General features: G+C 45.3%; 1 protein-coding gene across 3 annotated transcripts in view; it reads right to left on the bottom strand.

The window, feature by feature from the left end:
• Nucleotides 1–25,082, bottom strand: part of tmem39a (transmembrane protein 39A) — an 80,785-nt gene that overhangs the window by 39,764 nt on the left and 15,939 nt on the right. For 2 of the 3 annotated variants that reach the window (XM_086006809.1, XM_086006810.1), the window contains exon 2: nt 20,870–21,045. In XM_086006809.1, the coding sequence (XP_085862935.1) occupies nt 20,870–20,982 (113 nt within the window). In that variant the 5' untranslated portion in view covers nt 20,983–21,045. Of the gene's footprint in view, nt 1–3,517; nt 3,723–20,869; nt 21,046–25,082 lie in introns of those variants that run through there. The other variant, XM_086006811.1, reaches the window with a different exon arrangement.

The raw sequence follows: 25,082 nt of genomic DNA, 5'->3' as shown, positions 1-25,082 counted from the left end.
CCTTCTGGTCATGACGAGCAATGGTGATATTATCCAGATATGGAAAAGTGTCCGTTAAGTTCTGTTTGACTAGGTTATCCATTGCCCGTTGGAAGATGGCCACCCCATTGGTGACCCCAAATGGAAAGCGACAAAACTGGTAAAGCCGACCATTGGCCTCAAAGGCCGTATACTTTGTTGTCAGCGTCCTTTAACGGTACTTGATGGTATGCGCTCTAAGTCAAAAGTTGAAAATACCTTGTAGTTGGCAAGGTTATTGACCGTGTCATCGATGCGTGGTAGTGGTTAGGCATCCAGGTTGGTATACTGGTTAATAGTTTGCGAGTAATTGATGCAAAGACGTTTCTTGTGTTGCTTCAGAGGATTCTTAACGATGACTCGAGCCCGCCAGGAAGATGGACATGGCTCAATGATACCATCAGCTAGAAGGCGAGAGATCTCTGCCTCAATAAAGGATAGATCATCTTGGCTGAAACGTCTTGATTTAGTGACTATGGGCTTACATCAGGGGGAAAGATTGGCAAACAAGGAGGGCTCGTCGCGCGAAGCCACCGAAAGCTCACAAAATGGTACTTTGGAAATAGTAAGCTCCAGTTTCGACCCTCCAAACTCAAGTGAGTCTTGTGTTGTTTCTGGAAATCCTGTCCCAGGAGCACATCACTGCATAGGTTTTTAGCACCCCAAGCCGGGCGGAGGAATAAGTGCGGCCATTGAGAATAAGGTCAACAAGACAAAAGCCGGAAGAGTTGGTGGTCAGTGTCGTCAGAGCCATTGCAATTTCCCTGTCTGAGGGGTAAATACGCAGTTTTAACTTACTGACAGCCTGCTCAGAAGCTGTCAGAGCTGCATGAGTCGATTAGTGCAGTCAAAATGTGTCCATTTACTGAAACCTTCGTGGCTGTATGGGACAGGCTTTGGGAAAAAACAGCTGTGATGGGAGGAGGAGTAGTTTTACCCATGACAGTTGTAACCTTAGTAGTGGCTCTTGGGGGAGGAGCAGTTTTATAGATAGCAGCTGTAACCTTAGTAGTGGCTCTTGGGGGAGGAGCAGTTTTATAGATAGCAGCTGTAACCTTAGTAGTGGCTCTTGGGGGAGGAGCAGTTTTATAGATAGCAGCTGCAAGACTAGCAGAGGCTCTTGACTGGTATACCTTAGAAAAGTGACCTTTCTTACTGCAAGTTGCGTTACGAGCAGGACAAAATTTCCTATAGTGGAATGCACCTCCACAGAAGAAACACTTCCTTCCAGATTGCCAAGATGCCACTAGGGCAGGGTCGTTATCAGCTAGGATAGAGTAGTCATCAGTGAGGGCTTCCGCCCGAGGCCCATTGGAGGAGTCACCAAAAGTGATAGCAGCAGTCCGTGCACGCGGTAAGATAGGCATCTGCATTTTTTTTTTGCTCTAGAGAACATGCCTGGTCATAGGCAGCTTGTAACTTGAGCGTTTTATTCTCCAACAGACGCTGGCGTATGAAAGGAGACGCAATTCCGTTAATAAAGGAATCACGAATTCACTCCTCCTGGTACTGCTCAGCTGAGACAACTTTGAGATTACAATCCTTGCTGAGCCTGCGAAGCTTTAAGGAATTCGTCAAGTGATACTCCGGGTTGTTGTCGAGTTGTGGCCATTAGATGCCAAGCAAAAGTTTTGTTTGGGGCCTTAACATATAGTTGCTGTAGTATTTGGATAGCAGAGTCATAGTCTACACATTCTTCGATATAGTCAAACACATGGGGATACATAATTGGCAAGTATCTCTAACTTATCAGGAACATTCTCACCACACACCCTGAGGAAGTTGCTGAAGGTACGATACCAGTGTTTCCATACCTTAGCCGTTGTAGGTGAATTCGGGTCCAGGTCAAAACGGGCAGGTCGGAGTAGTTTCTCCATGATGGATTGATTACTACCTCTGGTTCCCTTCTACCGTTTGAGTCGCAGCGGTCTGTTCCCAAAACCACTCAGAGCGTGGAGCAACAAACAGTCGATTAAATTGACGCAAGAAAACTACTAGGCACTTGGTCAGAGTATTAAACAAGGCTTTAATCGACTGTTTCACAACATGGAAGTCTAGTTATCCTTCATTAGTTCCTGTTTACAAAATGTCCCTGAGCAATCTGGGCCCATGCCCGATTATTTATACTCTCCCTGCACAGCACCAACAGCAGGCCGCCCAGTATATTTCATAAGTCATTTCTACATGAATGGCACGATTTATGTCAATTAGCGTGCAGAGTTAAAGCACATGGGATTGGGGGTAAGGTACTGACTTGGATAGAGAACTGGTTGGCAGACAGGAAGCAAAGAGTTGGAATAAACAGGTCTTCTTCCGAGTGGCAGGCAGTGACTAGTGGGGTACCACAGGGATCGGTGCTAGGACCCCAGTTATTCACAATATATATTAATGATCTAGACGAGGGAACTACTTGTAATATCTCCAAGTTTGCAGATGACACAAAGCTGGGTGGGCATGTGTGCTGTGAGGAGGATGCAGAGAAACTCCAGTATGATTTGGACAGGTCGGGTGATTATACTGCATCTGCCATGCATCTGCCCAATGTGGATAAATGCGAGGTTATCCACTTTGGTGGCAAAAACAGGAAGGCAGATTATTACCTGAACGGCAATAGATTGGGAAAAGGGGAAGTGCAATGAGACCTGGGTGTCCTTGTGCACCAGTCGCTGAAGGTAAGCATGCAGGTGCAGCAGGTGGTTAAGAAGGCAAATGGTATGTTAACCTTCATAGCGAGAGGATGTCTTGCTGCAGTTGTACAGGGCCTTGGTGAGGCCACACCTCGAGTATTGTGTGCAGTTTTGGTCGCCTTATCTGAGGATGTTCTTGCCATGGAGGGAGTGCAGCGAAGATTCACCAGACTGATACCTGGGATGGCAGGAATGACATATGGAGAGAGATTGGGTCGATTAGGCTTATATTCGCTAGAGTTTAGAAGAATGAGAGGGGATCTCATTGAAACTTTTAAAATTCTAACAGGACTAGACAGACTAGATGCAGGAAGGATGTTCCCAATGGCGGGGGAGTCCAGAACCAGGGGTCACAGTCTAAGGATAAGGAGTAAGCCATTTAGGACTGAGATGAGGAGGAATTTCTTCACCGGCAGTGGTGAACCTGTGGAATTCTCTACCACACAAGGCAGTTGAGGCCAATTCATTAAACATATTCAAGGAGGAGTTAGATATATTTCTAAGGGCTAAAGGGATATGGGGAGAAAGCAGGGACAGGGTATTGAATTTGGATGATCAGCCATGATCTCATTAAATGACAGAACAGGCTCGAGGGGCCGAATGGCCTACTCCTTCTCCTATCTTCTATGTTTATGTATTGGAAAGTTCATTAAGCCAGCCTCCTACAGGTGTCACAGGAAACAGGGTATAGGGTACATAGGACATTTTCAATGGAATGTGGCAGGATATACAAACTTTTAATATATGGATGGTTGTTCAGAATCAGCCCACCACCAATTGGAATTGGTTGCTGCCTTAGGAAAAGTTCATACCTCCGTCAGATGATTACAATAAAGCTCAAATTCTGTATGGTGAAGACTCTCTTCATGGCTCATAAGTTTATCCAGTAAATACTTGAGCCATACAAACCAGAAAAGTCACTGGTTCAATCCCTGGTCTGCGTTAGGTTAGCTGATCTTTGAGCTCTGGTTGGGGAGCTTCCTTCCACAGTGCGAGCAAAGGAAAACTAATAAAGGCCTTGGAGCAGAAAAAAAGAAAATCAGTCATGGTTGCACTCCACCTCACTGCCAGGGTCATTGCTGGAAATGGACGAGTGGATGTTGTGCAAGTACAGTTTGAATTTGGCTCCAAGGGCCCCAGAGTTGAACAGACTGCCTACACTCGATGCCAAGGCACATACCTGAAAAATGACCACTTGTGCAAAGCACCAGGAGCCAAAAAGGGGCCCACAGAATCCTACCTCAGCAAGTTAGCAATAAAGAGGGGGGGGGGGGGGGGGGTGGTGTGGTGGAAGGGGAGAAATTTGGTTCAGCAAAAATAAAATGCTGCACAACCGTGCCAGATTCACTTTAAAAACAAGACGCCAGAAGGAGCTTCAATCAGGATTGAACACAAACACTTGAAGTAAACAAGCAGTCAAAGTAGAAGTGGCTCCCAGTAGCTAGTGTCAGTCTGGTTCTGCTGAAAAGAACCTACCCAAGTAGAAATGGAATTCGGTGTAGTCTCGGACTGGAGTTCTGTTTTTGGATTCTCATTGCTGCAATTTAACTATTCAGTGGGAAGGCTAAAGTTTTTGATTTTAGTTTCTTTTCTCAAAAAGCCCAAAACATTCCCAGTAAATACCACCTAAAAAAATCCAGCCTTTAGAAAAGTGAGCATTTATGGTCTGTCTTGTGTGGTATCACATCAAGGTCCTGATGTGTAGTTATCTAATCTCAGCTAGAGCAGCAGGACACTGAACCCAAGTGTTCCTCGGCCTTCTTGGGAGGGGGGGGGGGGGGGGGGGGGGGGGGAAAGAAAGAATTTGGCTGAAGTTCTCACTCCTGATCACCCATGTAGAACAGTATGGGACAGGGGAGCAAATAACCTCATCATTCAAATAACCCTGGCAAGAACTTCAACATCAGTTTTCTTTTTCTCGCACTGTGGGGAAAAAAAAACGGTCGTAGTCTGCCACACCAATAGGGAGGATCTCACTACCTTGCATTTTTGGCTTCATGACACTATGACCATAAATGCTTAAAAATTCACAAAAAATCTGCCGTTCCTTAGCCCTGGGGCATTTAACTTTTCGGAGCAATGTAGCGCGCGCGTATGGTCAAGTTAAATCTTCTAAAGTTCTGCACATCTGTAATTTCTTTTTGGATGTAACCTATTTTATATCAAAACTAACTGTACAATAATCAACTAAATGCAAGTGTCCACTGACTTATGGGGGAATGACCATTTCAGGAGGACGACAACCTACTTCACACGTTTACCAGTCTCTCATCACCTCCATGAAATTATTTGTACTTTCATTTGTTCCTTTTGAATTGTTGAACAATCCTGTATATTGAAATTCCCTGCAGGTTACTGTACTATTTTACCACTATCCTGAACTGATAGACAGCAATTGCTAATTATTTATTTCTACTTGTACTCCATTTATCATCTCTCCTTTTGCTTTCATATCATCCCTTACCTTTGACCAAGCTTTTGGTCATCTGCCCTAATTTCTTATGTGGCTTGGTGCCAATTTTTTGTCTTATAACACTCTTGTGAAGTGCCTTGGGACGTTTTATTATGTTAAAGGCGCTATATAAATAGAAGCTGTTGTTTTACCAATAAGGCCTCTCCTCCACCTCACTTAAAAAGAAGAGGAGAGGCTGGAGATTATTCAGTATGAAGAACTTCCACACAGAAAGCAGCTTTTACCTGGAGGAGGCATCTTAAATTTGCAACTCAATTCCCTTCCCATACGTACCCGTGAATCTGGTTCTCCACTCGCATCTGCAGCTGCTCAGATAGCACATTGTGAAAGAACTAGTGTGTGTTCCAGATATCTTCCACCCTCTTTATACTGGTGTGAATGCTGTTAAAAGTATATAGCATTCCTCACATGCAAGAAGAAATCTCAGTGTGCTCTAGAATAAGGAGGGACACAGTTGACAACCAGCATGGATACAGTAGACAATGGAGACAGAAAGGAGACTAGGAAGGGGAACCAAAGGCACGACAAAAAACCAGGTTTCAAGGATATTTTTGAAAGCTGGGAGGAGATGGAGGGAACTGAACTGGATAGGATTCTAGAATGAGCAGCCACCAATGGTATCCCTTTATCATTTTATAAATATCTCGATCAGATTACCCCCTCAACCTTCTAGACTCAAGGAAATACAAGCCATGTGTATGCAACCTGTCCTCACAATTTAACCTTTTAAGCCCTGGTGAATCTGCCCTTCCAAGGCCAGTATATCTTTCCGGGGGTTCGGTGTCCAAAATTGTAAACAGTACACCAGATGGGATCAGGCCAACAATCTGTACAACTGAAATATCACATCCTCACTTTTAAATTCCAACCTCGAGATAAAGGCCAACCATCATTCCATTAGCCTTTTTGATTTATTGTGTGTACCTGTGCACTACCTTTTAATCAACAGAAAATGCTGGAAACACTCAGGTCAGGCAGCATCGTGGAGAGAGAAACAGAGTTGACATTTCAGGTCGATGACCCTTCGTCAGAACTGGAAAAAGTTAGAGATGTAACAGATTTTTAAGCAAGCGTGGGACAGGGAAAGGGAGGAGAGGAAAGAACAAAGGGAAGGTCTGTGATAGGCTGGAAGGCAGGAGAGATGAAAAGACAAAAGGGATGATGGTGCAAGGCAAAATGAAATGGTAATGGGACAAGTTAAGAAACAAAAGATGACCCTAGATGAGGTGTAAATGGCAATGGCAGAATCATCAACAGCTGCCACATGAGAAAAAGAGAAAAAATATAGGGGCAGAGGTTACCATCTGAAATTGTTGAACTCTATGTTGAGTCCAGAAGGCTGTAAAGTGCCTAATTGAAAGGGGAGGTGCTGTTCCTCGAGCTTCGCTGGAACAGTGTACGAGGCCGAGGATGGAGAGATCAGAGAGGGAGTGACGCAGAGAATTAAAGTGACAGGCGACCGGAAGCTTGGGGTCACGCTTACGGACGTGTTCCGCAAAGCGGTCACCCAATCTGCATTTGGTCTCCCCAATGTAGAGGAGACCGCATCGTGGGCAGCGAATACAGTATACTAGATTGCAAGGAGTACAAGTAAATCACTTTCACCTGGAAGGGGTGTTTGGGGCCCTGGACAGTGGGAAAGGAGGTAAAAGGGCAGGTGTTTCATCTGCGCTTGCACGGGAAGGCGGCGTGGGAAGGGGAAGGGGTGCTGGGGATGATAGAGGGGGGACCAGGGTGTCGCGGAGGGAGCAGTCCCTTTGGAATGCTGAAGGGGGGGGGGGTGGGGGGAAAGATGTGATTGGTGGTGGGATCACGCTGGAGGTGGCGGAAATGGCGGTGGATGATCCGTTGAACATGGAGGCTGGTGGGGTGAAAGGTGAGGACAAGGGGAAACCCTATAATGTTCTGGGAGGGAGGGGAAGGGGTGAGAGCAGAAGTGCGGGAATTGGAACGGACACGGTCGACGGCCATGTCAACCACGGTAGAGGGGAATCCTCGGTTGAGGAAAAGGGAAGACATATCGGAAGCACTGGTATGGAAGGTGGCATCGTCAGAACAGATGCGGCGGAGATGGAGGACCTAATTGGTGGCGGTATCAGTGGCGGCGGTACTTAAAAGCAACAACTGCAAACCAGGTATAGCGACATCACAACCAGGGAAGGAGCTGATTGGTGAGTAGGCCATAAGAAATAGGAGGAGTAGGCCATTTGACCCTTAGAGTCTGCTCCGCCATTCAATAAGATCATGGCTGATCTTCTAACTCCTCCACTTTCCTGTGCTCTCTCCATATCCCTTCATTCCCTTAATATTCAAAAATCTATTGCTCTCTGTCTTGAACATACTCAATGACTGAGCCTCCACAGCCCTCTGGGGTAGAGAATTCCGAAGATTCACCATCCTCTGAGTGAAGACATTTCACAGAAAACCCAGAGTGCAGATAGAGGCCATTTCGGCCCATCGAGCCTGCACCGACACATATCCCACCCTATCCCCGTAACCCCACGTATTTAATCCCCCTAACACTAAGGGTCAATTTATCATAGCCAATCAACCTAACCCGCACATCTTTGGACTTTCTCCTCATCTCAGTCCTAAATGGCCGACCCCTTATTCTGAGACTGTGACCCCTGGTTCTAGACTCCCCAGCCAGGGGAAACATCCTCCCTGCATCTACCCTATCAAGCCCTGTAAGAATATTGTATGTTTCAATGAGATAAAATAGCTGGTAAGTGTTTCTAGTTAATAGTCCACAAAGTAAAGGCATGGCAGGGCACCTCAGCCCCATGGAATGCACATCCTGTGCCATGTGGGAAGCCCTGGACGCTTCCTGTGGCCTGGACGACCACGTGTGCAGGGTAAGTGTCATCAGCTACAGCAGCTCGAGCTCCGGGTTTCGGAGCATGAGTGGCGGCTGGAGTCAATGCAGTGCATCCACGAGGCTGAGAACTTTGTGGATAGTACGTTTCAGGAGGAGGTCACCCCACAGCTTGAGTGTGCCGGCAGAGAGGGAATGGGTGACCGCCAGATAGAAGAGGAGCACCAGGCAGGTAGGGCAGGAATCCCAAGTGCTTCTCGTTCACTAACTGGTTTTCAGTTCTGAATACTGGTGGAAGGTGATGGTTCCTCTGGGGAGTGCAGCCAGAACCATGTCCACAGCACCACGGGTGGCTCAGTTGCACCGGGGGAGGGGGGAGCGGAGATGAAGAGCAATAGTCATAGGGGATTCGATAGGGGAGCAGACAGGCGTTTCTGCGGCCGCAGACGTGACTCTAGGATGGTATGTTGCCTCCCTGGTGCCAGAGTCCAGGATGTCACGGAGCAGCTGCAGGACATAGAAGATAGGAACAGGAGTAGGCCATTCGGCCCCTCAAGCCTGCTCTGCCATTCAATGAGATCATGGCTGATCATCCAAACTCAGTACCCTGTCCCTGCCTTCTCCCCATATCCCTTGAGCCTTAAGAAATATATCTAACTCCTTCTTGAATATATTTAATGAATTGGACTCAACTGCCTTCTGTGGTAGAGAATTCCACAGGTTCACCACTCTCTGGGTGAAGAAATTCCTCATCTCTGTCCTAAATGGCTTACATTCTGAGGGGGGGGGGGGGTGAACAGCCAGAGGTCGCGGTCCAACGACATAGGTAGAAAGAGGGATGAGGTCCTGCAGGCAGATTTTAGGGAGCTCGGAAAGAGATTAAAAAGCAGGACCTCAAAAGGTAGTAATCTCCGGATTACTCCCGGTGCCACGTGCTAGTGAGTACAGAAATAGGAGGATAGAGCAGATGAATGCGTGGCTGGAAAGATGGTGTAGGGAGGGCGGGCTTTAGACTCCTGAGGCATTTTGACCGTTTCTGGGGGAGGTGGGACTTGTACAAGCTGGACCTCAACAGGACCGGGACCAATATCCTCGCGGGGGGGGGGGGGGGGGGGGGGCGGGGTTTGCTAGTGCTGTTGGGGAGGGTTTAAACTAGCTTGGCAGGGGGATGGGAACCAGAGAGTAGATTCAGAAGGGAGAGAAGCACAGCTGGAAATGGAAGTCAGAAAATTATTAAGCGAGTTTGGAAGCCAGACAAAATAAAGGCTTGAAAATAGACAACAAGGGAGTTTGGCAGTGCTAAATAGTGTATACTTCAATGCAAGGAGTCCAGGGAATAAAGCAGTTGAGATGAGGACACAGATAGACACGTGGGAGTATGATACTATAGCTATAGGAATGGCAGCTCAACATTCCTGGTTACAGGGTTTTCAGACTAGATAGAGAGAGGGGGGTCGCAATATTGATTCAAGAAACAATTACAGCTGTGAGGAGGGATGATATCTTAGAAGGATCATCCAATGAGGCCATATGGGTTGAACTGAAGAACAAAAAAGGGGCAATCACTCTGCTGGGAGTGTACTATAGACCCCCAAATAGTCAGAGGGGGAGAGAAGAGCAAATATGTCGGCAAATTTCTGAGACGTGCAAAAATAGGGCAGTAATAGTGGGGGATTTCAACTTCCCTAATATTAACTGGGATAAAATAAGTGTGAAAGGTATAGAGGGAGCAGAATTCTTAAAATGCATTCAGGAGAATTTTTTTAGCCAGTACGTAGCAAGCCCAACAAGAGAGGGGGCGGTTCTGGACCTAGTTTTAGGGAATGAAGCTGGGCAGGTGGAAAGGGCATCAGTGGGAGAGCATATTGGTGGTAGTGATCATAATTCAGTTAGATTTAGGGTAGTTATGGAAAAGGACAAGGACAGACCAGGAATAAAAGTTCACAATTGGGGGAAAAGCTAATTTTACTAAGCGGAGATGTGATTTAGCCAAAGTGGACTGGAGACAGAAACTTGAAGGTAAATCAGTGTCAGAGCAGTGGGAGGCATTCAAGGGGGAGATAGTGAGGGTTCAGAGCAAGTATGTTCCCTTCAAGAAAAAGCACAGGACTAACAAATCTAGAGCTCCCTGGATGTCACGGGGCATACAGGTTAGGATAAAGAAAAAAGGGAAGCTTATGACACAGATACCGAGGGCTCAATACCGCAGAAACCCTAAAAGGAGTATAGAAAGTGCAGGGGTGAAATTAAAAAGGAAATTAGGAAAGCAAAGAGAGGGCATGAAAAAATATTGGCGAGTAAAATCAAGGAAAACCCAAAGATGTTTTATAAATACATTAAGAGCAAGAGGATAACTAAAGTAAGAGAGTTGGGCTTATTAGGGACCATAAAGGTAACTTGTGTGTGGAGGTGGAAGACATGGTATGGTTCTTAATGCGTCTGTTTTCACAAAAGAGAGGGACAATGCAGACATTGCAATTAGGGAGGAGGAGTGTGAAATATTAGATGAAATAAACAGTGAAACAGTGAATTAAGGGGTTTAGCATCTTTGAAAGTGGATAAATCCCCAGGCCTGGATGAAGTATATCCCAGGCTGTTAAGAGAAGTAAGAGAGGAAATAGCATAGGCTCTGACCACCATTTTCCAATCCTCTCTGGCTATAGGTGTGGTGCTGGAGGACTGTTAATGTGGTACCGTTGTTTAAAAAGGGAGAAAGGGATAGACTGAGTAATTACAGGCCAGTCAGCCTAACCTCAGTGGTGGGAAAATTATTGGAAAAAATTCTGAGGGACAGGATAAATCTTAATTTATAAAGACACGAATTAAATCAGGGACAGTCAGCATGGATCTGATAAAGGAAGGTCGTGTCTGACTAACTTGATTGAATTTTGTGAGGGTTGAGCGTTTGATGTAGTTTATATGGATATTAGCAAGGCGTTTGATAAGGTCCCGCATGGCAGACTGGTCATGAAAGTAAAAGCCCATGGGATCCAAGGCAAAGTGGCAAGTTGGATCCAAAATTGGCTCAGAGGCAGGAAACAAAGGGTAATGGTCCAAGGGTGTTTTTGTGACTGGAAGGCCGTTTCCAGTGGGGTTCCACAGGGCTCAGTACTGGGTCCTTCGCTTTTTGTGGTACATATCAATGATTTGGAGTTGAATGCAAGAAGTAGGGTTAAGAAATTTGCAGATGATACAAAAATTGGCCCTATGGTTGATGAAGAAGGAGAAAACTGTAGACCGCAGGATGATATCAATGGACTGGTCTGGTGGGCAGAACAGTGGCAAATGGAATTCAATCCGGAGAAGCGTGAGGTAATGCATTTGGGGAGGGCTAACAAGGCAAGGGAATACACAATAAATGGTAGGACACTGAGATGTGCAGAGGATCAGAGGGACCTTGGAGTGCATGTCCACAGATCCCTGAAGGTAGCAGGACAGGTAGATAAGGTGGTTAAGAAGGCATACGGGATACTTGCCTTTATTAGCCAAGGCATAGAATATAAGAGCAGGGAGATTATGCTTGAACTGTATAAATCACTAGTTAGGCTGCAGCTAGAATACTGTGTACAGTTCTGGTCACCACATTGCAGGAAGGATGTGATTGCACTCAAGAGGGTGCAGAGGAGATTTACGAGGATGTTGCCTGGGCTGGGAAATTTTAGCTATGAGGATAGATTGGATAGGCTGGGGTTGTTTTCTTTGGAACAGAGGAGACTGAGGAGAGACATAATTGAGTTGTATAAAAATACAAGGGGCCTAGATAAGAGTGGATAGGAAGGACCTATTTCCCCTAGCAGAAGGGTCAATAACCAGGGGGAATAGATTTAAAGTAATTAGTTGAAGGTTTAGAGGGGATTTGAGGAGAAATATTTTCACCCAGAGGGTGGTGGGCGTCTGGAACTCTCTGCCTGAAAGGGTGGCAGAGGCAGAAACCCTCGTCACATTTTAAAACTACTTGGATATGCACTTGAAGTGCCGTAACCTACAAGGCTCCGGACCAAGTGCTGGAAAGTGGGACTAGGGTGGATAGCTCTTTGTCGGCTGGCACGGACAAGTTGGGCCAAATGGCCTCCTTCTGTAAATTTCTATGATTCTATGAACTGGGAGAATGGAAGAGAGTCCTTACAGGAAGCAGGGTGGGAGGAAGTGTAGTCCAGGTTGCTGTGGGAGGAAGTGGGCCTATAGTGGATGTTTGTCGATAGCCTATCCCCAGAAATGGAGACAGAAGTTGAGGAAGGGAAGGGAAGAGTAGGAGATGGACCATGTGAAGGTGAGGGAAGGGTGGAAATTGGAAGCAAAGTGAATGAAATTTTCTTGTTCAGGGCAAGAGCAGGAAATGGCACCAATACAGTCATCAATGTACCGGAAAAAGTGGTGAGGGAGGGGACCAGAATAGGACTGGAACAAAGAATGTTCCACATAGCCCATGAAAAGGCAGGCATAGCTAGGGCCCATGCAGGTTCCCATAGTAACACGTTAATTTGGAGCGAGTGACTGGAGTCAAAGGAGAAATTGTTCCATGTGAGAACAAGTTCAGCCAGGCGGAGGAGGGTGGTGGTGGATGGGGACTGGGTGGGGCTCTGTTCAAGGAAGAAGCGGAGTGCCCTCAGGCTGCCCTGGTGGGGGATGGAGGTGTAGAGGGATTGGATGTCCAGAGAGAAAAGGAGATGGTTGGGGCCAGGAAACTGGACACCCAAAGTGGTGGAGGACACCGGAAAGAGTCGCGAACGTAGGCAGGACGAGACTGGACAAGGGGATAAAAGAGTCGAGATAGGAAGAAATCAGTTCCGTGGGGCAAGAACAGGCTGAAACGATGGATCTACCAGGGCAGCCCTGTTTGTGGATCTTGGGAAGGAGGTAGAAGTGGGCTATGTGGGGATGGGGGACTATGAGGTTGACAGTGATGGAAGGAAGATCTCCAGAGGAGATGAGGCCAATGAGTCTTGGAAACAATGGCTTGGTGTTTGGTAGTGGGGTCATGGTTCAGGGGGCGGTAGGAGGAGGTGTCAGAGTTGGCGTTCAGCCTCCGCATGGTAAAGGTCAACAACAACAGCACCGCCCTTGTCAGCAGGTTTAATGATGTTAGGGTTGGATCGCAAGTTCAGAGGGAGGTAGGTTGGAGTGAGTGAGGGGAGCAGAGAAATTGAGACGGCCAATGTCACGCCAGCAGTTAGCAATGAAAAGATCTAGCTTTTAATGTGTACATGGACACCTAAATCCTGTTGCTCCTCCACAGTTCCTAGTTTCACTATTAAGAAAATATTCCACTTTGTCTTCCTCAGATCCAAAGTTATACTTAACCTTATTACTTCCCCACATTGAACTCCATCTGACAGTTTTACCCACTCACTTAGTTTATGTCCTTCCCACTCCTATCTACACAACTTGTTGTACCTCCTAACTCATGTCCTCCGCAAACTTGAATATAAAACACTCTGGCCTAGAAATTGGGTTGGGGCCCCAAAGTGGTACAAAAGTCACCTGAGCGCAGGATTTAGCGCAGCGTTCGAGGCTTTAGCGATCGTCAGATATTCAGTTTCATTGCTCCTCGAGGGACACGGGGCGAGGCTCGAGGTGCTCCGCGTCCCTCTTAGGGCGCTGAAACTGAATATCGCAGCGCAACGTGCCGCAGCGCCTGCGGCACGCTGCGGTACTGCAGGCCTTCCTCCCACAGCGCGATCCCCGCTCGCGAGTGCCAGCAATTGAGCCCGGCACCAAGGAGAAGTGCCGGGCTCTCGGGAAACAGCCGGCAATGCCGCGGGGGGGTGGTTAGGAGGCCGGGGATGGAGGTGCTGGCAGGCGGGCGCCGAAAAAGGCGGCCGCCCCGCACCTCCACCTTAACTTGCGCCGCTGCCGGCACAGTAAGGCCCTGTGAACCGGGCACGGGTAGCGAACGGCGCAACTGCAGTGTTCGCAACCAAATATCGCGAACGGGGCGCTGCGCACACCGATGACGTCATCGGTGGCGGTGCAGCGCAAATACCTAACGCCACCATTAGCGCCCCTGCTGAATATCGCGGGAGACGCAGCCAGTGGCGCTACAGCCACTGACTGCCTCTTTCGGCGCTGACAGGTGGCGCTACTCACCCAATTTCTCCCCCTCTATTCCTGCATTAAAAAGTCATTAATATATACTGAAAAGCTGAGGTCCCAGTACATCCAGAAGTGATGCAAGAGAGAAAAAGAGACAAGAGGTTCAACCAGGAACTGTATGGATGGCCTCAGTCTTGCCAACGTTCAGCTGAAGACAGCAACCTACAGGCCAAAATCAACAAATGCCTGAACCAAAAAAAATGAGCATTAACTTGGTGCTATTGTGTATTTAGTTGGTGCCATTATTCTCTGATGCTCCATGGACTGTGCCCACTTGAAGATACTGCCAACAAATACCAGCCACAAGGACGTGGTCTCACGGCCAAAGTCGGTACAGGGCAGGCTCGCCAATATTTCCATGTCACACAATGACAAATGGCTGTGCAATGAAGCCGGTGGCGTTCTGCTCCAACTTGTACTGTTTTTTGTAAGCTGACTCATTGCATTTGACTTGTACTATTTCAGCTAGGTACATTTAAAAGAAATACATTTATCACCTCACTACTAGCAAAATTTCCACGATTCCCCTTTTTTGCATCACCAGAAGTAGAAGTCATACAAATTTTGAAGCCTAGATCAAGCATAAACCAACACCCCAGAGGAAACGCAGGAACTACTGAAACAGCTTCACAACTATCCAATTTTATGGAAAAATGGTGGTAGTGTTTAGCGCCGCCGCAAAATGTCTGGTCAATTTTGCGAGCGGCTAACGGGAGGCGCTAATCAACCGAATTTTCCCCCTTTCTCTCATTCACCTCTCTAGAACAGCTTATATTATCAAGTCCACCATACCTTTTGTTCTCAAACTACAATGTAGCATGAACCAGAGAACAATTCAATCATCCCTGGCACGTCAGAAAATTAGTAACCCAGTTATCTGTCCTGGAACTACTTATTTCCAGATGTAATTAGCATTAGCTTTCTGTAAAACACAACTTCCTATCCTTTATTCGCCACTAGTCACCTAATAAGCAAATTTTAAATTTTTTAATCATTCAGATCAGACAACACATTGTGAGGTTACATTCCTTTGAAGGTCACTGAGGTTTTAAACTACCTGCAACGTATTTTCAGTATGAAGGTTTAATGACAAATGGTACCAACTCATTTACCTTAAAGCAAAGCGTAGCACACCTAATTCTAAGCAAAACAACGTACTGCAATTTCATATTTAATATGTGCCTCTTCAGTTACAGTGCATTAGCTTCAGAATACTTACTTCACATACCAGTTCTTGTTCTGCTGCAGGTGAGACATGACGTATATATATGGTAGACCCCAAATAAACGCTCAAACAAAGATCACTGCAGATTAAATTATAACTCAGTGTACAAGGTGATGCACAAGCATTTAAGATGATTTTAACAATATCTCTTGGGAGTATGACTGCCATCAATCTTTCATATAAATGCACAATGGCTGCTGTGATGAGATTTTATAAGCATTGCATGGGGAACGAGCACTGCAAATGTCATTTTAATTTTTTTAAACTGATAATCATAAAAGCAGTTAACAGATTTTCTTCAATAAAAATGTACATTAAAATTTGTGGACATTTAATTGTACGCATGTGTAACCCTGTACATCCAACGCTGTAATAAGCCTCTATCATTCCCAATTAGTCTGTGGTTAGCACAGGGCAATCATAGAAACATAGAAGATAGGAGCAGGAGTAGGCCATTCGGCCCCTCGCGCCTGCTCTGCCATTTAATGAGATCATGGCTGATCATCCAAACTCACGACCCTGTCCCTGCCTTCTCCCCATATCCCTTGATCCCTTTAGCCTTAAGAAATATATCTAACTCCTTCTTGAATATATTTAATGAATTGGCCTCTACTGCCTTCTGTGGTAGAGAATTCCACAGGTTCACAACTCTCTGGGTGAAGAAATTCCTCGTCTCTGTCCTAAATGGCTTACCCCTCATCTTTAGACTGTGACCCCTGGTTCTGGACTCCCCCGCCATCGGGAACATCCTTCCTGCATCTAGTCTGTCTAGTCCTGTTAGAATTTTATAAGTTTCAATGAGATCCCCTCTCATTCTTCTAAACTCCAGCGAGTATAAGCCCAATTGACCCAATCTCTCCTCATACGTCATTCCTGCCATCCCAGGTATCAGTCTGGTGAATCTTCGCTGCACTCCCTCCATGGCAAGAACATCCTTCCTCAGATAAGGCGACCAAAACTGCACACAATACTCAAGGTGTGGTCTCACCAAGGCCCTGTACAACTGCAGCAAGACATCCTTGCTCCTGTACTCAAATCCTCTCGCTACGAAGGCCAACATACCATTTGCCTTCTTAACCGCCTGCTGCACCTGCATGCTTACCTTCAGCGACTGGCGATACCCAGGTCTCGTTGCACTTCCCCTTCTCCCAATCTATTGCCGTTCAGATAATAATCTGCCTTCCTGTTTTTGCCACCAAAATGGATAACCTCGCATTTATCCACATTATACTGCATCTGCCATACATCTGCCCAATCACCCAACCTGTCCAAATCATACTGGAGTTTCTCGGCATCCTCCTCACAGCACACACGCCCACACAGCTTTGTGTTGTCTGCAAACTTGGAGATATTACATCTAGTTCCCTCATCTAGATCATTAATATACATTGTGAATAGCTGGGGTCCTAGCACCGATGCCTGCGGTACCCCACTAGTCACTGCCTGCCACTCGGAAAAAGACCAGTTTATTCCAACTCTTTGCTTCCTGTCTGCCAGCCAGTTCTCTATCCAAGTCAGTACCTTGCCCCCAATCCCATGTGCTTTAACTTTACACGCGGGACCTTATCGAAAGCCTTCTGAAAGTCCAAATACACCACACTGAAAGTCCAAATACACTACATCATATTGCAGTATAGGTCCATGCTAACCATAGATCAATCAGATCTCCACAAGCACAAACCAGACATTTTTTACTTTTATTTAAAGTATTTGTACCATTCATCCTTTTTAAATTTTTTCTTCTGGTGTCCCGATTCCTACAAGCCCAACTTAAATCTCTCCGCTGAGCACACACACACCTAGGTTCCTGCCCGCTAAGTATTGTTCCCCAGCTTCTTGACCCATTTTAATAGTGGGGTGAGTGGAAAGACTAAAATAGGTGAGGGGGGGGGGGGGGGGGGCAGGGGAGAAGAGAGAGCGAGAGCAACTTAACACCAAACCATGTTCTCAGAAGATCTCAAAAGAACTTCCTAACCAATTATTTTCGAAGCAGTTATTGTTATTTACAGGCAGAGAGTCAGATTCCGCAAAAGATGTAGAATCGTAGACATGATAGGAGACAAAAGGGAGAAATGACTTGCATAAAGAAAAAGCGAGTGAGAAAAACAGTCATATACATGGATGATGAGAAAAAAGTTTGAGCACTGTATGGAATGATGGTGGGAAGCGCAGAAAGTGAGAAGGACAAAGGAAGAGAGAGCAGGAAACAGATAGTTACAGAAAAAAATTGTTGACTTGGAGCAGCTAGTAATGGCCAAATCTGTAGGTATATCTCTGGGGGGAAAAATGCTACAGGTATTGGCCATTTCATGGCCGGTAGTGATACAATATTTCTAATCGTGAATCACCATAACCCACTAATGACTGGTGTTCATGGTTATTGGGTCACTCATTTTAAGAGGTTTCCCACATCACACTACTATCGAGAAGGTGCTCCCAATATCAAACTGTTGCATTTGTGACCACTTTTTAGGAGCATCACATAAAAATGCTGTTTCAATTGTCCTTCCAAGAGGAGCGACAATACATCCTATACATGGATGACGAGGCCATCCGTTCAGCTGCCTCTGCCACTTCCCTTCCTTCCCCTAGCCCACCGGGCCAAACTTCCACTAAGTTTCACCCCTGCCCTAGCCCTGAACTCGTTTCTCTCCAATCTCCCTCCATGATCTCTCTGCGCTCATCTGGTCTACGAGACCCACCACCTGCTCCCTCGACCCTAATCCCACAAAACTGCTGACCACCCAACTTCCTTTTCTGGCTCCCATGTTAGCTGATATTGTTAACGGTTCTCTCTCCTCAGGTACGGTCCCCCCTCCCTCAAATCTGCCGTCATTACCCCTCCCCTCAAAAAAACAAACCTTGATCCCTCCATCCTTGCAAACTAGCGCCCCATCTCCAACCTCCCTTTCCTCTCCAAAGTCCTTGAACGTGTTGTTGCCTCCCAAATCTGTGGCCATCTTTCCCACAATTCCATGTTTGAATCCCTCCAATCAGGTTTCCACCCTTGCCACAGTACCGAAATGGCTCTCGTCAAAGTCAAAAATGACATCCTTTGTGACTGTGACAAAGGTAAACTATCCCTCCTCATCCTTCTTGACTTGTCTGCAGCCTTTGACACGGTTGACCACTCCATCCTTCAACGCCTCTCCATCGTCGTCCAGCTGGGTGGGACAGCACTTGCCTGGTTCCATTCTTTTCTATCTAATTATAGCAAGAGAATCACCTGCAACAGCTTCTCTTCCCGCATCGTTACCTCTGGTGTCCCCCAAGGATCTATCCTTGGCCCCCTCCTATTTCTCATCTACATGTTGCCCCTTGGCAACATCATCCGAAAACACAGCGTCAGTTTCCACATGTACGCTGACGACACTCAGCTCTACCTCACCACTTCTCTCGACCCCTCCACGGTCTGTAAATTGTCAGACTGCTTGTCCGACATACAGTTCTGGATGGGCAAAAATTTTCTCCAATTAAATATTGGGAAAACCGAAGCCATTGTTTTCGGTCCCCACCACAAACTCCGTTCCCTAGCCACTGACTCCATCCCTCTCCCTAACATCTGTCTGAGGCTGAATCACACTGTTCGCAACCTTGGTGTCATATTAAACCCTGAAATAAGCTTCTGACCACATATCCGCAGCATAACAAAGACCGCCTACTTCCAACTCCGTAATATCGCCCGTCTCCGCCCTTGCCTCAGCTCATCTGCTGCCGAAACCCTCATCCATGCCTTTGTTACCTCTAGACTTGACTATTCCAACGTGCTTCTGGCTGGCTTCCCACATTCCACCCTACATAAACTTGAGGTCATCCAAAACTCGGCTGCCCGTGTCCTAACTCGCACCAAGTCCCGTTCACCCAAATCCCTAAATCCCAAATGTTTTCAAATCCCTCCATGGCCTCAGCCCTTCCATTCCCACAGCTTAGAAGGAACACTGGTTCTAATGTGATATCCCAATGATAGAATAGCCTGACTCACTGTAGAAGCTCACACATGAATAGGCACTTAGACAAGTTGTTGAATGGCAATCACTGCCAGTGAATTCATACCACAGCAAGAGCAACAGAAAATGGCATTTTTATTTAATGGATTTATTCATGACAACGTTCATTTGAAGTCTACTGAAAATCACAGTAACGATAAGATAATTAAGGATGAAGGTCATTTGGTCCATCTTAATTGATTCACCCAGAAACACTACAGTCCCTCACTGCTGCATCCAATTGTTTTTTCAAATGATTCCAGGGTTCTTGCCTCCACTGCTCTATCCAGGAATCATCCCATGCATCAATCACTTTTCAGTATGAAGAACATCCTGATACAAGTCCTACATTTGCCTTTTATTAGTTTGAACCAGTGTCCATCTAGTCCTACTCTTGCAATTTTATTTAAAGTAATAATCTGGATTTACTTTTTCACTGCCTTCCTCGTGTCTCGAAACTGGATACGTTGGCCCAGAATTTGCAGTCGGGATGGCAGTGAACTGGCAGCATTCGCAGTCATTCCGCCTTTGAAACTGACCACAACTTCAGGATTTGGCACATGCGGAAATCCTGAAGTTGCGGTTAGTCATCGACAGCTCTGAAACAGGCTGCGCTGTGCCCCAACTCCCCACAGAGCCGGCAATCTGTGTAATCAGCTAAACATGGGAAACTGATGAAAGCTTTGGCTCTTCCGCTGCAAGTACCCTGTTAAATTCCCCACTAAAAAAGTTAGACCCAAAGGGATTAGGTGTAACACTGGGGGTTTTAACAGCGTTATTACTGCTAAACAAATGTTGTTAAGGGCCTGGAAAACTAATGCAGTGTGAAATTTGTCCATTTTTTAAAAAAATTAAAAATTGAAAAATGTTTTCAATTTTAAGTTTGGCCATCTTTATTTCAGATTTGCCTTTTCCCCATGTGAAAGCCCCAATCTTTTGTTCCTTAACATTTTTTAAAATTAGAATTTTAAGAGCTTACTCACTTCCTTATTTGCTGCTTGAGAATTCTGCATTTTGATTGGCTGCTTAGACAGCTTGTTGATGTCAAAGCATTTCGCACAAGGGGATCTCCCACTACACTTCGTTGTTTTGAATTGAATGTCGGAAAACCCGAAGTTTGACACAGGGACCGTGAGGCCCTTGTGTGAAGCGTACTTCGGGGCCAGCAGTGAATGCCTTCGCTTCATTGCTGACTGCAAATTCCGGGCCATTATTCAAGGCATGATCTGGCCAGAGCATTATATAGTTTGATCAAAACTCCCCATACTTTCTTTTACTGTTTTTGCAGATAAAGTCAAAATCACAAGTCTGGCAGTGTGCATGCTTAAACATGCCACAACTGCAGACTGTAACTATATATTACAAACAATCAGAAATGTCTAACAATTTGCAGCATTCTTGCTGAAGCTGCTTGTGGTTTAATTCAGACAGGTCAACATGTTAGAAATCACCAGTGTATCAAGGGACTTTCCAGAGGAATAAGTATACTCGATTTTAAACAGTACAATGATATCACCCATTTTAAAATGGGAAGAGCTGCAGCCGTCAACTTTATGCGGTGATATTGCATACCTGTTCCTCATCCCGGTCCCATTCCCACAGCTCCCGCCCACAATGGTCTGGAGAGAAGGTAATGCTGAACGGCTCAGCTGCTGCCGACTCGGGCCCCGCCGTCCACCAGGCATGGCATGGGCCAACTCTGTATCAAGCACCGGTGCAGTCTGCCCCAAACCAACACGTTCTGTGCTCTGCAACAAAAAACAAGAGAGTTAGCAACTAGGCAGCAAATTCCCCCCCCCACTTTTGAGAAATTTAACAACTCAAAAACTGAGAATTTGATCTGTCACCCATATTATTTCCCCAGTAGCTGTACAAGGCATTGATGAAAGCTCCTGTAAACTTCTAGAAGACCTCCACTGATGTGACTCCTCCCCCCACCCACCCAGTCACCATTGCCTTGAATTAGAACTGAATTGAACCACGTTTCTTCTTCCTCCCCTCCTGATTTACACTGCGTATATATTGTAAATCAGGCTGTGTTCAATATACCTATATACAATACATAATAACGTGGTGTGTGGAGAGGGGGAAGGAAGAATTAATGAAACAGGGCATATATTCCAATTAAAATCCAATTCGCAGCTTTTAACACCAACTACGCAAGATGTCTTGTTTGGATCACTCATTATGATTACATGGTGAATATGTGTGTTATGAGATATTAAGTGCAGAGTAATTGCTTTTTTTTCTCCTTTTAGCTGCTGAAATTCCAACAATCCAGCCCACGTTTTAGTTAGCAGATTCTGTACACATTTAGCATTGTTACTATTGCACTTTAACGTAAACAGGTTTGATGTTGGACCAACCATGGAAGCAGGTTGTCATGTGACATTTTTCCCTTTCTAAAAACTCCTGTGGTTGTGTTTATTTCACCAAAAGCATCTCTCTCACTCACATGGAGTCTGCTTGATCCAGTGTTTCCAGATTTGTTTCTAGAATGCTATGGAAGGAAAGATGCTGGGCCCGTAGATGAATTCCTTCAATTTATTTGTAAACCTGGACCAAAAAATATTGATCTCAGTTCTACTGAGATATTGTGGAAACCCTTCACATTTTTTTTTTTTTTTTATATAAAGGCCCCACCTGAAATTTCATTTCCCCCTTGTCCTTGACCCAGAAATGAATGCGACCCCCACCCCGCACTTGCAGCAGGGCTAGTATCTGATACAAGTCATCAGTCTGAAATTTAAAATAACCTTTAGTCCAGCAACACAAACAAAAACATAAATATACTCACTGCAGCGCACACAAACATTTGCTGAATGCAGCTTATATAAAACCTACATGAGAAAGTTCCTGTCTGTGAGAGTGCAACATAGTGAGTGATTTGTTGCCTTTGAAACAGTCACTATTCCATCTACCAGTCATACTTGTACTTGCGGTGCTCCACTGCTAAAACTGTATTATACCATACTTAAAAACAACGTGCTGGTCACTGAAAACTTTACATGCCTCAACTTCGCTTCCCCTTACTCTACCCACTCCTGCTAACAAATCAAAATGTTTAATATCCAGCTCATAACAGAACTCGGAGAAAAGACTTAGTTATTCACAAGCACTGGACTACCAGCCAATCCCAAACTCAAGTACTGGAACAGGAACAGCTTGCCTTTGATTTCCTGGCATTTCAAATAAGACACAACTGAAGTGTGGATCTGAAAGTATTGACTGCAAGAAAGTTACCAATTGCTCTCACCACAACCTCGGACTAGAGTAATCCCGCAGCAAAAATTGGTATTGTCAGCTTCTAGCTTTGTTAATGTGTCCCACCTAAGCTTGGAATCTCTCCTCGCAATAATAGGCACTGAAAGTTGTATTAATACAAGTACAAGAAAGATGACGGAAATTCAAAGTTAAATTTCCAGCTTTTGAGCGTTGGCTCTGGTTATCTATTGGTGACATATGAATCTGCACAAGCATGCTTGACCAAAATTATGCAAAACATCAAATAACCTACTCTCAGGCTGGTGGACAGTCACTTCCCAACAATCTTTGCAGCATTCAGGTATTTCAAATAAACTGAAAACTAATCTTTAAAACCACTTGCAATGCAAGCCAGAGCGAATGTTACACGTCTATGGGCACATCAATTTTCTGCATAGAATCTGGTCACGCCAGGCCACAGAGGTCTGGAAGCAAACTGAAGAACAATCACACAGATAAATAGCATCACCGTGCACACAAAAAAAGTCAAGAGACGCAGCGAAGATACCCATGGTGAAAGAGCAAACCCCAGATTAGACAGAGACAAGAGCTTAATTCTTATAACAATTCACTCATCTTGGACCAATCCAAGGATCAAAGCTGTACAACAGGGCCAGGCTCATCCCAGAGTATATATTCCTTATAAATGCAAAGCCCTATTTGTCACTGATTTTAAGCATAGAATAAGCTCAATTTTAAAATCTAGCGTACTTGCATACAGCTTATCCCCCAATCATATCTAGTATTTCATGTCATCTCACAGATCTAGGCAGGCTAGGAACATCAAGGTACATCCCAGGAATACCAAAGCACATCCCAGAACCTAGCAATATGCTCTCAAGTTATATAGAGGGTACCGTGGGGGACTACGGTCTCCCGCGTAAAGAAATAGGCAACACAGCGAGCTACAAGAAATAGGTCTTTACTCCAACTCTCACAAAACAGTACTGAATTCGTGAAGCCCGCGAACCTGTGATGACTCACGGATTGGTCACCTGCTGGAACCTGATTGGTTTTCCTTCTCTCAGCAGCAGGCAAGTCTGAACGTGCCTTATTCCTCTCAGCTTGCAACTGTCTTGCGGGGGGGGGGGGGGGGGGGGGGGGGGAGGGGAATACAGCAGTTAAAAGGGGATTATACAGGTTTATCTACATACACACAGTGTTTCCCCAATGTGGCAACGCCACAGTACATCATTTCCCTACAATGCAGCTAAAATATAGGATCTCACATCGTTTTTCATCTGAACCTTAATATGAATTCTTAAAAGCAGTTTGCGTGGAAGTTTTCCCCTCCAGTTTTCTGCTTCCTCTCCTAAATGTAGCAACTCACACGGAGACACTGCTGTATACACATCAGCTGCCATCTTGAACCTTGCACCCAAGTGCCCATCCTTCACACCAGCCTTGACACATGGTCAACAGATTGCAGCAAAATTCAGTCGAGATGCCATCATCACAAAATGCCCACACGAGAGTCTTTGAATAGTGAACACGAGTGGGAATCGTGGCTGATATTTACCACTTATTAGCCTAGGAGCTCCATGCACCAAGGATAGTGTCCCCACTGCTTTTCTGGCTGAACTAAGTGTAAACAGGATTGAAGCTGGCATCTTCCTGGTGTGTGGTTGTATTCCATTTTTGACCAGATGTGTATGTTTAAAAAAAAACTGCAACAGGAGTCATGGCAGACAGCACTATTGCACCACGTGATCTGAATGGAAGTTCAGTTAGGTTTAATTTCATAATTAAATGGGTAAATACAACCCAGGTCATGAGTTGACTGCAGGAGTCTACCGTGTAGTATTTAAGTGCAATTAAATTGCTTATGAATGCATTTGTTGAGCTAATTCTACAAAGACCACAGCAGGTTGGAGTCCATTGTAAAGATGAATCATATTTCAATGTTCAGAATAAACAGATTTGCTGTTCTAAGATGATAACTTCTTGATCCATGATGCATTACTGTCTTTTAGCCAATTCAGTAATAAACTGTTTAGTTTGGCTCTCTTGTGTGCATGCATGCGGGGGCAAGGTCATTTGAACCCCCTCTATAAAGGCGTGTAATCATTCCTACATAATTATTATTCAAACTGGAACACAGGTCAACAATAGATTTGACAGTCCACTATAAAAAGGCGAAGTACAATTCTGTGCACACATGCATTTGCAACAGGTTCAAACAAGGGTGTGATATTTGGGGCTATTTTGGAAATCAAACTACAGCAATAAATAGCTGCTTTTGTAACCTACTTCACTTACAAGGTATCTGTTAAATCCTCCGGTTGGGCCATTTGAGCCCTATTCTATATGAAGAGCTTTCAAAAAGGAGCAAAATAGTTTAAGCCTGCTTTTAAAAAACATAGTTATTAGCTGAAAAATGTACATGGCTAAGCAGAATACATGCTTTATTATCCTTTATAAGTATTGCACTTCCTTTGAACCTTTCACAATACCTTTGGCCATTTAACATTTACAACTTTACAGTAAGTTAACAAATGCAGAACTGAATCAAGTATGTGGA

The sequence above is a fragment of the Somniosus microcephalus genome, chromosome 14 (genome assembly GCF_052327205.1).
Source record: "Somniosus microcephalus isolate GS21.2 chromosome 14, FLI_Smic_1.0, whole genome shotgun sequence".
Lineage (NCBI taxonomy): Eukaryota > Metazoa > Chordata > Chondrichthyes > Squaliformes > Somniosidae > Somniosus > Somniosus microcephalus.
This window is presented reverse-complemented; position numbering and strand designations above follow the sequence as displayed.